This window comes from Erinaceus europaeus, chromosome 16 (assembly GCF_950295315.1).
Source record: "Erinaceus europaeus chromosome 16, mEriEur2.1, whole genome shotgun sequence".
Classification (NCBI taxonomy): domain Eukaryota; kingdom Metazoa; phylum Chordata; class Mammalia; order Eulipotyphla; family Erinaceidae; genus Erinaceus; species Erinaceus europaeus.
Window position 1 is genome coordinate 22729682 of NC_080177.1, and position 13904 is coordinate 22743585.

General features: G+C 43.6%; 1 protein-coding gene across 1 annotated transcript in view; it reads left to right on the forward strand.

Moving 5' to 3' along the window:
* PTPN9 (protein tyrosine phosphatase non-receptor type 9) overlaps positions 1-13904 on the forward strand; it is a 97685-nt gene that overhangs the window by 43953 nt on the left and 39828 nt on the right. The window contains exons 2-4 of the mRNA XM_060174738.1: positions 1059-1202; positions 8631-8720; positions 11182-11306. Coding sequence (XP_060030721.1) covers positions 1059-1202; positions 8631-8720; positions 11182-11306 — 359 coding nt within the window. The remainder of the gene's footprint in view (positions 1-1058; positions 1203-8630; positions 8721-11181; positions 11307-13904) is intronic.

Here is a 13904-nt window from a genome sequence, read left to right on the forward strand (position 1 = left end):
GTGTCCAGTTGGCTTGTCAAACCCAAGCAGCAGCTGAGACGGCTACAGGACAGTGCATATTATGTAATAACCCTTCAGAGGGCCCGGCCACCTTTGTTCTTCCTTAAAATGAAAACTAAAAATTTCTGTCTTTTCTGGGGGGTCGGGGTGGGAGAGGCAGAAATTTGCATCTAACTTGGGAACCCTTGGGTCTTCCCCTCAGTACTTCTTACATCCCTGTCTTTAGAACCCGACTTTGGCCTTACTGACTTAGACGAATGAACTACTTCTGGGGGTGAGGAGATAGCATAATGAATGAAGGATTATGCAAAAGACTCTCTCAGGCTTGAGGCTCTGAGGTCCCAGGTTCCGTTCCTAGTACCAACATGAACTAGGGCTGAGCTGTGCTCTGCTTTCATATATATATAATTTTATTTCTGGAAGCAAATCTGTTTCCAACTTTTGCCCTTCCCTGTTTCCTACAATAGACTTGGGGTTCAGACTTGCTTGAGAAAAATGACTTTTTTCCCCCATGCCTTTTTTTTTTTTGCCTCCAGGGTTATCACTGGGCCTGGGTGCTTGACTACAAGTCCACTGCTCCTGGTGGCCATCTTTTTTTTCCCCATTATTGTTATTGATGCTGTTATTGTTGTTGTTGTTAGAAAGGACAGAGAGAAATTGAGAGAGGAGGGGAAGACAGAAAGGGGGAGAGAAAGAGACCCGCAGACTTGCTTCACCACTTACGAAGCAACTCCCCTGCAGGTGGGGGAGCCAGGGGCTCGAACTGGGATCTTTGAGCTTCGCGCCATGTGTGCTTAATCTGGTGCACTACCACCTGGCCCCCTTTTATTCTTTCTTTGGGGGATTAGTGGTTTACAGTTGATAGTAAAATACAGTAGTTTGTACCTGTGTAACAAACTTTGTAACCTGTGTCAATTTTCCACATAACAATCAAACCTTCCCCCATTGTCCGCCTCTGCCATCTTGTGCCAGGACCTGAATACTCCCCTACCCACCTCACAGTCTTAGTGCAATAATACACCATTAACTAGTAATTCTTTACTTTCTTTGTCCAACAGGCCACCAGGCAGTTTCTTGAAGAAATCAACAAGTGGACCGTCCAGTACAATGTCTCTCCTCTCTCTTGGAATATGGCTGTCAAGTTTCTCATGGCCAGGAAGTTTGACGTGCTTCGTGCCATAGAGTTGTTCCACTCCTACAGGGTATGTTGATCACAGGTGGGCCAGATCGGTGACAGTTGTACTTTCTGTGTTGCTGTTCTTTCTTTCAACACTATAAAAACACAGGTGTTCGCTGAGTATTCACCCCATTCCCATTAAAAAAAAAAAAAAAGTCAATCAGGGTGCAGTGGGAACTGGTGAAATAGCTCACTCGGTTAATGCACTGCCTTGCCTTGTACATGATCCAGCCAGTTCAAGCCTGGATCCCATTATATTGATGGAAGCTTTGGTGCTATGATCTACTTTACTTTCTTTCTTTCTTTTTTTTTTTTTTTTAATTTTTTATTTAAGAAAGGATTAGTGAACAAAAACATAAGGTAGGAGGGGTACAACTCCACACAATTCCCACCACCCAATCTCCATATCCCACCCCCTCCCCTGATAGCTTTCCCATTCTCTAGCCCTCTGGGAGCATGGACCCAGGGTCGTTGAGGGTTGCAGAAGGTAGAAGGTCTGGCTTCTGTAATTGCTTCCCCGCTGAACATGGGCGTTGACTGGTCGGTCCATACTCCCAGTCTGCCTCTCTCTTTCCCTAGTAAGGTGTGTCTCTGGGGAAGCTGAGCTCCAGGACACATTGGTGGGGTCTTCAATCCAGGGAAGCCTGGCCAGCATCCTGGTGGCATCTGGAACCTGATGATTGAAAAGAGAGTTAACATATGAAGCCAAACAATTTGTTGAGTACTTTCTTGGCCTTTCTGCTTCTCTTTGTCTAAAAATAAAAATGAATGGGATTATGGGAGATAGTTCTTTCGTTGAAATGTATACTTTGCTCTGTATGAGGACCTAGATTCAAGCTCCCAGTCAACACAGAGGAAGCGTCACCAGTGGTGGGGCAGTATCTCTCTCTCTCTCTCTCTCATTCTCATTCTATCTAAATGTGTGTGTGTGGAGGGGGTCAAGCAAGTCCTCCAGGACTAGATTTGATTTTTTTTTTCAGATAGAGAGAAAGAGAGAGTCAGAGGAAGAAACAGAAAGAGATGGCCTGATCGGTGGCACACCGGGTTGGGTTCACATAGTACACAAAGTCCAAAGACCCTCACAAGGATCCCAGTCGAGCCCCCGGCTCCCCACCTGCAGGGAGGTTGCTTCACAGGCGGTGAAGCAGGTCTGCAGGTGTCTATCTTTCTCTCCCCTTCTCTGTCTTCCCCTCCTGTTTCAATTTCTGCCCTATCCAATGGAAAGAAGGAGAGGAAGAGGAAGCTGAAAGAGACCACAGCACTGAAACTTCCTTCAGTGCAATAATGTAGTGGGGGACAAGCTGGAACCCGGGTCACACACACAGCAAAGTAGCACACTATGCAAGTGAGCTACTTTACTGGTCCAGGAGTGATGGGATTGTGCCTCATGAAGCTCCAGCAAAAACTTTGGGTTTAACCCCTACACCCACATGGTACCATCAGGACAGCTCCCTTTCCTCCTCTCTCCCTCCTCCCTCTAACTATATAGAATTAAAAGAGAGAGAGAGATCATGTGGCAGTATTGCAGATGTTTGAGGCCCTTGCTTCAATTTCTGGTGACTTGTTAAAAGAAAGGGGGGGGGTCGGGCAGTAGCATAGCAGGTTAAGTGCACATGGTACAAAGCACAAGGATCCCAGTTTGAGCCCCCCAACTCCCTACCTGCAGGGGAGTCACTTCACAGGCGGTGAAGCAGGTCTGAAGGTGTCTTATCTTTCTCTCCCCCTTTCTGTCTTCCCTTCCTCTCTCCATTTCTCTCTGTCCTATCCAACAACAACGACTACAACAATAAAACAAGGGCAACAAAAGAAAATAAATAAATAAATATTTTTAAATGATTTTTTTTTTTTACCATAAGCTATGGCTTATGATGTTGCAGGGGATTGAACCTGGGACTTTGGAGCCTCAGACGTGAGAGTGTCTTTTCGTAACTATTTTCATAACTATGCTATATACTCCCACCCTGTGTTTTTGTCCTGCATCATATCTTAACTGCCTTTCAGGCACGAAATTGCAGATGCTACTATAATTCCATCCTGAACTCTCAGGGCATAGGATCTCACCAGTGTGTCCCAAACGCCACCTCTCCAGAGCCCTATCACATTATGGAAAAATAGGCTGGGGATATGGATCGACCTGCCAATGCCCATATCCAATTGAAAAGCAATTACAGAAGCCAGAATTCACATCTTCTGCACCCCATAAAGAATTTTTGTCCATATTCCCAGAGGAGGAGAGATGTTAGGGGAAGATGACCAGAGGTCATCTTGGGCTCTGAATGCCAGTTACATCAGGAATTAAAGCCCCCGGCTCCCCACCTGCAGGGGAGTCGCTTCACAAGTGGTGAAGCAGGTCTGCAGGTGTCTATCTTTCTCTCTCCTGCTCTGTCATCCCTTTCTTTTTCCATTTCTCTCTGTCCTATCCAACAACAACTGCATCAATAACACAATAATAATAACAACAATAATAACTACAACAATAAAACAATAAGGGCAACAAAAGGGAATGCATATTAAAAAAAAAATTTTTTTTTAAAAGGGCCCAGTTGGTGGCATGCCTGGTTGAGCATACGTTACAATGCATGAGGACCTGGGTTTAAGCCCCCACTCTCTACTTGCAGGGTGAAAGCTTTGCAAGTGCTGAAGCAGTACCATGATGCCAGAAGGAAACTCTAATTGCTGTCAAGTTAGCATTAGTATAAGGCTAGAGTTCACTTATATCTGTTTTGAGTCTTCTCGCTTAATATTCACTCATTTATCTAGCAGGTATTTATTGTATACCTACCATGTTTCAGGTGCAGAAATTACTGTTTAAGGGCCAATAAAATAGCTCACTTGGATAGTGTGCTACTTTGTTTGTCATGTTCTCATCTCAGATTTGAGCCTAGCCCATACTGCATTGAAGGAAACTTTAGTGCTCTGGTTTCTTTCATTTTTTCTCTGCCTATTTTGTCTCTATCAAAAAGAAGAAAGAAAAAAGAAGACAGAGTTGAAGGAATTACTTTTTTTGTTGTTGCTTATTGTTATTGCTGTCATTGTTGGATAGAACAGAGAGAAATCGAGAGAGGAGGGGAAGACACAGGGGGAGAGAAAGATAGACACCTGCAGACCTGCTTCACTGCCTGTAAAGCGATGCCCCTCTGCAGGTGAGGAACTGGGGCCTGGAACTGGGATCCTTGTGCTGGTCCTTGCACTTTGCGCCACCTGCGCTTTACTCACTGTGCTACCGCCCAGCCCCCATGGAATTACTGTTTAATAGGAGAGGGTACACAGTGATTTAAGTGTTATGATAGTGTGGTACTGGTTTACTTAAGAGGGTCAAGGAAGCTTCCTTGTAGGAAACACCTTCTAAACCAGTCTCTCAGAATGAGTAGAAATCAGATAGGGAAATGTGGTAGAGAGAACAAGTTTAGATGCCTAGTGGAAAAAGAAAATGAGCTGAACTGGAGTGTTGAATGAGCGGGGGGGGGGGGGGGGCATGGCAAGAGACTGTGCAGCAGAGTTAAGCATGGCTAGATCAAAGCATATCTGCTCTTACTCAGGGACAGAGAAATCAGTGAATATGTAAACAGTAGAATTTCTTGATTAGATTTGCACCCACAAAAGATTTGTCTTGGAGGGGGTAGCATAATGGTTATGCAGAGAGTTTTGATCTCACCACCACCATAAGCCACTGTAAGCCAAAGCTGACCAGTGCTCTGAAAAAGGGAAAAAAAAAGTCTTCCAACTGTCTAAAAAGCATATCTATTTGGAGATCCCAATGGCATTTCAAACTTGACATGGACAAACTGAAGTTGTGACCTCCTGCAACAAACCTGCCTGCGCTTCCATGTCTCCTAACTGACCCTGTCACTCAAGTCAGAGACCTGGAATTTTTAATTTTTAATTTTTTTTAAATTTAAATTTAATTTAATTTATTTATTCCCTTTTGTTGCCCTTGTTGTTTTATTGTTGTAGTTATTATTGATGTCGTTGTTGTTGGATAGGACAGAGAGAAATGGAGAGAGGAGGGGAAGACAGAGAGGGGGAGAGAAAGACAGACACCTGCAGACCTGCTTCACCGCCTGTGAAGGGACCTGCCTGCAGGTGGGGAGCCGGGGACTCGAACTGGGATCCTGACGCCGGTCCTTGAGCTTAGCGCCACCTGCGCTTAACCCGCTGTGCTACAGCCCGACTCCCTTTTTTTTTTTTTATTTTTGAAGATTTATTGTATTTGTTACATATGAGAAAACCAAAGAAAGAATAAGAATGGCAAGTCAGAGCAACACTCCAGTACACATGACACTTAGGATTAAACCGGGAATCTCAGGCAGAAAAGTCTGATACTGTATCTGTTCAGCCATTTTTTCCAATCATATAAAAATTATTTTTCTGTTGTAGGCAGATGATTTAGAAGGCTATTGTACTTACTGGAAAAGAGATGAAGTGGTGTCATTAAACATAATGCCGGGAGTCAGGCTGTAGCACAACGGGTTAAGTGCAGGTGGCACTAAGCTCAAGGACTGGCGTCAGGATCCCAGTTCGAGCCCCCGGCTCCCCACCTGCAGGCAGGTCCCTTCACAGGCGGTGAAGCAGGTCTGCAGGTGTCTGTCTTTCTCTCCCCCTCTCTGTCTTCCCCTCCTCTCTCCATTTCTCTCTGTCCTATCCAACAACAACGACATCAATAATAACTACAACAATAAAACAACAAGGGCAACAAAAGGGAATAAATAAAATAAAATTAAATTAAAATTAAAAAAACATAATGCCAAGAGAACGGGGAAAAAAGTGAGCAGACTAGAAGTAAAATCAGTACACAGTTGCATCAAGATAGAAGGAGAGTCAAGGGTTCCAGGTCTCTGACTTGGGTGACAGGGTCAGTTAGGAGACATGGAAGCGCAGGCAGGTTTGTTGCAGGAGGTCACGACTTCAGTTTGTCCATGTCAAGTTTGAAATGCCATTGGGATCTCCAAATAGATATGTTTTTTAGACAGTTGGAATGGCTCTAGCGATCTAAAAGAGAACTGGACTGAAAAGTGGCATGACCAAAGTAGAGATGAATGTTGGAAGCACGAGAGTGGGTGAAGTCATCATGGGACAATGCGAAGATAGGCAATGTGGAGAGCAGAACCTCACCTCAGGCTTTAGTTTTGTTCAGTCCAATGTTGTTTAAAAATTGAATCTGAATGTGTTAGGTAGGGCATGTGCTTATACTGTATGCATGTGCTGCCTTCCTTCTGATGACATTTGAATTTGATTTTGGGCCTGGAGTAAGGAAAACTGTAAATAAATAACTAGATTGTTTTATTCTTTTGGGGTGTCCCTGGTACTTAGGTAAGTGCCTGGGACATATGTAAGTGCTCTAAAGATATGTTTAGAATATCAGCAAGTGAACTGATTGAGTGAATGCATGAACAGAGTTCCACAAAAGAAACTTAAAAAACAAGTGGTCTGAAATGTGGCACAGTGGATACATCATTGGGCTCTCAAGCATGAGGTCTTGAGTTCAGTCCCCAGCAGCACATATACCAGAGTAATGTTTGGTTCTTTCTCTCTCTCCTATCTTTTTCATTAACAAACAAACAAAATCTTTGGAAAGAAAGAAAGAAACTTAAAAAGAGTAGTTGAATACATAGGAAAACCAAGAGATTGTTCTTTTTATCAAGGATAAAGTCTCAGGAAAATGGTACTATAAATGATCAGCCTGGTCATGTAAAGAGCTGAAAATGCCCACTGGATTCGGTGATGAGAAGGGCCTGCTCACTGTTCTAGAAGCTCTCTGTTGGGTTTTATTTAAACAGTGTGGTTATATCAGGAGACAATGAGGATGCAGTGGATTGTGAGGGAGCTGAGAATGAGTTTAAGATAGGAGAGGTTTGGGAGGCTGGCGGTAGCTCGGTGGGTTAAGCACATGTGGCGCAAAGCACAAGGATCAGCTCAAGGATCCCAGTTTGAGCCCCCGGCTCCCCACCTGCAGGGGAGTCGCTTCACAGGCGGTGAAGCAGGTCTGCAGGTGTCTAATCCCCCCCCCCGCATTCCCCTCCTCTCTCCATTTCTCTCTGTTCTAGCCAACAACGACTACATCAATAATAACAACAATAATAACTACAACAATAAAAACAACAAGAAGGGCAACAAAAGGGAAAGTAAATAAATATTGAAAAATATTTATTTAAAAAAAAAGATAGGAGAGGCATAAGCTAGGGTGGTGTGAGAGGATGTCTATTTCTAGAGGTTTTGCTGCTAGGGCTACTTCTGTGATTCTGATTCCACTGTTTCTGGGGTCTCTTTTTTTTTTCTTTCTTCCTTTCTTCCAGATAGATGGTGAAAAGCAGAGAGTGAGAGAGAGGAAAGATACTCTAGCATTACTATTTCACTACTCAAGAAGCTTTCCTTCTGCATAAAGCTCCCATATAGTGGCTGGGGCCTAAACCGAGATTGATGTGCAGGGCAAAACATGCACTCAGCCAACTGAGCCATTTACTGGCTCCCTGAGGTCCTTATTTTAATATCCTGTTGTAATACCAGTGCTGTCGCATGTTTGGGAACTTTCATCCTAATGAAACACATTGGTTAGCTGTCGGGGTTCGGAGTCTTACCGATTCACAGGAAAATGTCCTACCTAAGGGGCTTATGAGGTGGCATTAGGTAAGAATTCTGATTGCGGGAGTTCGGCGTAGCACAGCGGGTTAAGAGGACTGGGTAAAGAGCCAGGCCCGAGTCCCTGGCTCCCCACCTGCAGGGGGGGTCGCTTCACAAGCAATGAAGCAGTCTGCAGTTGCAGGTGTTTATCTTTTCTCCCCTTCTCTGTCTCCCCTCCTCTCTCCATTTCTCTCTGTCCTACCCAACAATGATGACAGCAACACAACAATAATAATGACAACAAAATAGGAAAAATGGCCTCCAGGAGCAGTGGATTCATAGTGCAGTCACTGAGCCCCAGCAATAACCCTGGAGGCAAAACAAAAAAACAACTCAGCCTTAAATAAGTTGTGAGAGTAAAATAATGGTGAAGTAAAAAAAAAAAAAAAATTCTGATAGCACTCACTTGGCATGGAAGGGATTACAAAGGAAATTGTGATGTGATCAGTTAACTTTTTAAAAAATATTTGTTTACTTATTCCCTTTTGTTGCCCTTGTTGTTTTATTATTGTTGCCACTGTTGTTGGATAGGACAGAGAGAAATGGAGAGAGAAGACAGGGGGGGAGAGAAAGACAGATACCTGCAGACCTGCTTCACTGCTTGTGAAGCGGAACCCCCCCCCCCCCCGCAAGTGGGGAGCCAGGGGCTCGAACCAGAATCCTTACCCCGGTCCTTGCACTTTGTGCCACCTGCACTTAACCAACTACGCTACCACCTGACTCCCATGACTAGTTAACTTCTAAAGTTCCTTATCTTAGATTTGATAGTTATAGAAGGCTGGCCTGGACATACAGTGTCTCCACATTAATTAATCTTGCTGTGCTTTATTTTTAGGAAACTCGAAGGAAGGAAGGCATTGTGAAGCTGAAACCTCATGAGGAACCTCTCCGTTCTGAGATCCTCAGTGGAAAATTCACCATCTTAGTGAGTTTTTATGAACCCTTCCTCTGGCACTTCATATTCATTTTGTAGCGCTGTACTCTTTGAACTTTGCTTCTAGATAACCGTATCCTAATTTTAGAGGACCTCAGCTCTATGGAGTTGTGGTGAAAGCAGCTGTCTAGTTTGGTACAAAGCTGTTCTAGTAATTGAATTTATTGAGAGTCAGCTGCATAGTATAGTCCATTAGTGTTAGTCAGGGCTGTGGAATGGGTGGACAGGAGCCAGATGTGTAATCTTCCTTATTTAGTGCGAGCTCTCTCCACTTAGAGACCATAGCCCTTCAGGTGAGTACACATGCAACTGTACTTTCAAGGCAGTGCATGGAGACCATGGTTGCATTCCTTCTTTTTTGCCTCCAAGGTTATCACTGGGACTTAGTGTCTCCACTACAAATCCACTGCTTCTGGAGGCTATTTTTCTCTTTTGTTGTCCTTGTTGTTTATCATTGTTGTTATTGCTGTCGTTGTTGTTGGATAGGACAGAGAGAAATCGAGAGAGGAAGGGAAGACAGAGAGGGGGAGAGAAAGACAGACACCTGCTTTACCACCTGTGACGCAAACCCCATGCAGGTGGGGAGCCAGGGGTTTCAGCTGGGATCCTTACACTGGTCCTTGTGCTTTGAGCCATGTGTGCTTAACCCACTGCACCACTGCCCCCCCAACCCCCTGCCCATGGTTGCATTCTATGATTTTTTTCCTGCTAGTTCTTTTTCTTCTATTTATTTATTTATTTAGCCTCCAGGGTTGTCACTGGGTCTCTGTGCCAGCACTAAGAGTCCACTGCTCCTGGAAGCTATTTTTCCCATAGTATTGCCCTTGTTGTTTTTTTGTTTGTTTGTTTGTTTTTGTTTTTTAAGATTTTATTTATTTATTAATGAGAAAGATAGGCACAGAGAGAGAGAAAGAACTAGATATCACTCTGGTACATGTGCTGCCGGGGATTGAACTTAGGACTTCATGCTTGAGAATCCAATGCTTTATCCATTGTGCCACCTCCTGGAACACTTCTTTTTTTTTCTTTTTTCTTTCTTTTTTTTTTTTTCTTTCAGTATTTTTATTTATTTATTTATTATAACTGGATAGAGACAGAAAAATTGAGAGGGGATGGGGAGGTAGAGAGTGAGAGAGACACCTGCAGCACTGCTTCACCACTTGTGAAGCTTCCCACCTGCAGGTGGGGACCAAGGGGTTGAACCCATGTCCTGTGCACTATAATGTGTATACTTAACCAGGTGTGTCACCACCTGGCCCTCGAGTTCTTTTTCTTGAGAGCCTGTTTGGAGGTTCTAGCAGGGGAGCGCAGCTACTTGTATAACCTCCACCAAAGACCAGTCTGTCTTTATTTGGGGAAGGTCGTCCTCTTCGACTGAGCACACAGCTTTGGAGGGAGGCACATGGAGCAGTGAGGGAGGAATGGGACACCCGCCTAGCTAGCCAGATAAGCCGAATCAACCCTGGCGATCAGTGGGGTGACAGATGTCGCGGCCAGGTTGCCCTCGCATCCAGCTAGTTCTTTTTTATTTTCTCCAAAGGTATATGTATCGTGGTCCAGGTGGTGGCACAGTGGTAAAGATTTGGACTTTCAAGTATAAGGTCCTGAGTTTGATCCCCGGCAGCACATGTGCCAGAGTGATGTCTAGTTCTTTCTCTCTCCTCCTACCTTTCTCATAAATAAATAAAATCTTTAAAAAACATTTTTTTAAAAAGGTATATGTGGGAGTCGGGCTGTAGTACAGCGGGTTAAGCGCAGGTGGCGCAAAGCACAAGGACCGACATAAGGATCCCGGTTCGAACCCCGGCTCCCCACCTGCAGGGGAGTCGCTTCACAGGCGGTGAAGCAGGTCTGCAGGTGTCTATCTTTCTCTCCTCCTCTCTGTCTTTCCCTCCTCTCTCCATTTCTCTCTGTCCTATCCAACAACGACAGCAACAATAATAGCTACAACAATAAAACAACAAGGGCAACAAAAGGGAATAAATAAATAAAATAAATATTAAAAAAAAAAAGGTATATGTATCTATGAAAGGAGAAAGAGAGAACATCAAAGCATTACACTGGTGTATGTGGTGCCAAGGATCGTACTTGGGATAATGTTTGCAATTCTGGTTCCATTTCCTAAGCCACTACTTACTTTTTGTTTGTTTTGTTTTTCTGTCTGGGAAATTAGCTAGGCAGTCAGGATATAACCACCCATTAATCTCTTCCACTGAAGAGTGTTGAGTGTTTTTTTCCCTGCTGCAGGAATATGATTCAAGGGGTATTGAGAGGATTGGGCATGGGATGATAAACCTTTTTCCCCTCTCTAGAGCATTTGATGCAAGTCAAAGCAATGTTGCCATTGTCTGTTCTCTTTCAACCAAACTTGTGTCCTGGATATAAGAAACTTTAGTAATAGTTGTGATTTTTCTGTTTGACTTTTAAGTGTTCCTTTTTATATTTGCTCTAGAATGTCCGGGACCCAACAGGAGCCTCCATTGCCCTCTTCACTGCCAGATTGCACCATCCCCACAAGTCAGTCCAACATGTGGTACTTCAGGCTCTGTTTTACTTGCTTGACAGAGCTGTAGATAGGTGAGCATGGAGATTGCCTTTCAGTGTCTACTATATCCAAATGGGCAAGACAGTCCTTGATTTGATTAAGCTCAACAGTGCCTTCAGCATCTTCCTGAGAGGTGCCCTGAGCAGTGCTATCAATAGAAAACAGTTTCTGCCCTTAGCATTTCTAAACGCTATTAAGTTGGTGGGTGTTGATGCTGTAAAATGGTGTCTTTACATACTTGTCTCTATTTCAATATAACAGAAGCTGAGAAATTCAGTTAACTAGCAATCTTCAGTGTATTGCAAATTATATATCAGGGAGCCAGGGGGCCAGGTGGTGATGCACCTGGTTGAGCGAACATGTTACAATGTGTAAGGACCGGGATTTGAGCATTGTAAGGACGGGATTTGAGCTCTGATCTCCACCTGCAGGGGGAAAGTTTTGTAAGTGGTAAAGTAGTGTTACAGGTGTCTCTCTGTCTTTCTCCCTATCTCCTCTTCCCTCTTGACTTCTGGCTTTTTCTATCCAATAAGTAAAGATAATTTAAAAAAAAAAAGGTTGAGAGAGAGAATTATATATTGAAATAGAGTATAGGAGAGATGACCTGGGCTAGTTCTCCCCCCACACACATTCTCCCCTGAATGTTGATTATCAAAACCTTCTAGGCAGCACAATTTGTAATAGCCAAAACCTGGAAGCAACCCAGGTGTCCAACAACAGATGAGTGGCTGAGCAAGTTGTGGTATATATACACAATGGAATACTATTCAGCTGTAAAAAATGGTGATTTCACCGTTTTCAGCCGATCTTGGGTGGACCTTGAAAAATTCATGTTATGTGAAATAAGTCAGAAACAGAAGGATGAATATGGGATGATCTCACTCTCAGACAGACGTTGAAAAACAAGATCAGAAAAGAAAACACAAGTAGAACCTGAAATGGAATTGGCATATCGCACCAAAGTAAAAGACTCTGGGGTGGGTGGGTGGTGAGAATACAGGTCCATGAAGGATAATAAATGACATAGTGGGGGTTATATTGTTAAATGGGAAACTGGGGAATGTTATGCATGTACAAACTATTGTATTTACTGTTGAATGTAAAACATTAATTCCCCAATAAAGAAATAAATTAAAAAAAAAAAACCTTCTAGGGCCTCTGTTTCTTCATCTATAAATAGGAAAAAGCCACTTACCTCACAGCATTTTTGAAAATAAGCTTTTTCTCAGGAGAGAAAACCCCAGTCATAAAACAAAACAGAGTCATCTTTATAAGTAGGTACTTAGGTAAGAAGCACATGTTCAGATCATATCTCCCTTCCCCCCTTAAGGTAAATGGTATTAATGACTATTCTGCAAAGAAAGTCCCAAGCAACTATGTGACTCTTATACAGTCATAGTGATCCAACTAGGTATAAGATCCTGTTTTCTTCACTATTTTTAAATTTAATTTAATTTAATTTTTTGCCACCAGGGTTATTGCTGGGGCTCTGTGCCTGCACAAGTCCATTGCTCTTTGCAGCTGCCCATCTCCTCCATTCCCCTCCCTTCCCCTTTTCTTTCTTTCCCTATTCCTTTCATCTTTCACTCTTTCTCTCTCTGATAGAAGCAGAGATATTGAGAGGGGAGGTGGAGATAGAGAGGGAGAGAGATTCCTTTTTTTTATTTTTTAAAAAAATATTCATTTTTCCTTTGTTTTTGCCTTTGTTGTTTTATTGTTATAGTTATTATTGTTGTTGTTATTAATGTCTTCGTTGTTGGATAGGACAGAGAGAAATGGAGAGAGGAAGGGGAGGTAGAGGGGGAGAGAAAGATAGACACTTGCAGACCTGCTTCACCGCTTGTGAAGCGACTTTAAATTTTTTTTTCTTTATTTATTGGATAGAGACAGCCAGAAATCAAGAGGGTTATGGAGAGTGAGAGAGACAGAGAGACACCTGCAGCATTACTTCACCACTCGCAAAGCTTTTCTCCTGCAGGTGGGGACCAGGGGCTCGAACCCAGGTCCTTGTGCATTGTAATACCTGTGCTCAACCAGGTGTGCCACCACCCAGCCGAGAGGGAAAGATAAGAGAAACACCTGCAGTACTGTTTCACCATTTGTGAAGCTCTCCCTGCAGGTGGGGATTAGGGACTTGAACCTGCATTGTGCTCTGAAATGTGTGTCACTCCTGGCCCTTGGTTTCTTCACTGCCCCTCCCCCCCCCCCCCCCCAGCACCGCACTGCTTAGCTCTGGCTTATGGTGGTATTGGGGATTGAGCCTGGGACTTTGGAGCCTCAGGCATAAGAGTCTTTTTGTATAACCATTATGCTATCTACTCTTACGGCATTATTATTTGGTGGGGGAGGTTAATGGTTTGCAGTACAGTTGTTGTTACAGAGTTCAATTTTCCATCTCTCCATGATGGGGTGTCTGCAAAGCACTCTCACCTTCCGGTTTAGGCCCTTTCTCTGTCATGTGCTAGGACCTAAAAGCCTCCCTTCTCCCTAATCAGCATCCTGTCTTCCCTCCCCAGAGTCCTTTTTTTTTCTTTTTTCCCCTCTAGGGTTATCAATGGGTCTCGGAATCCACTCCTCCTGGAGAACATCTTTTTTTTTCCCCATTGTTGTTATTACTGGATAGGACAGAG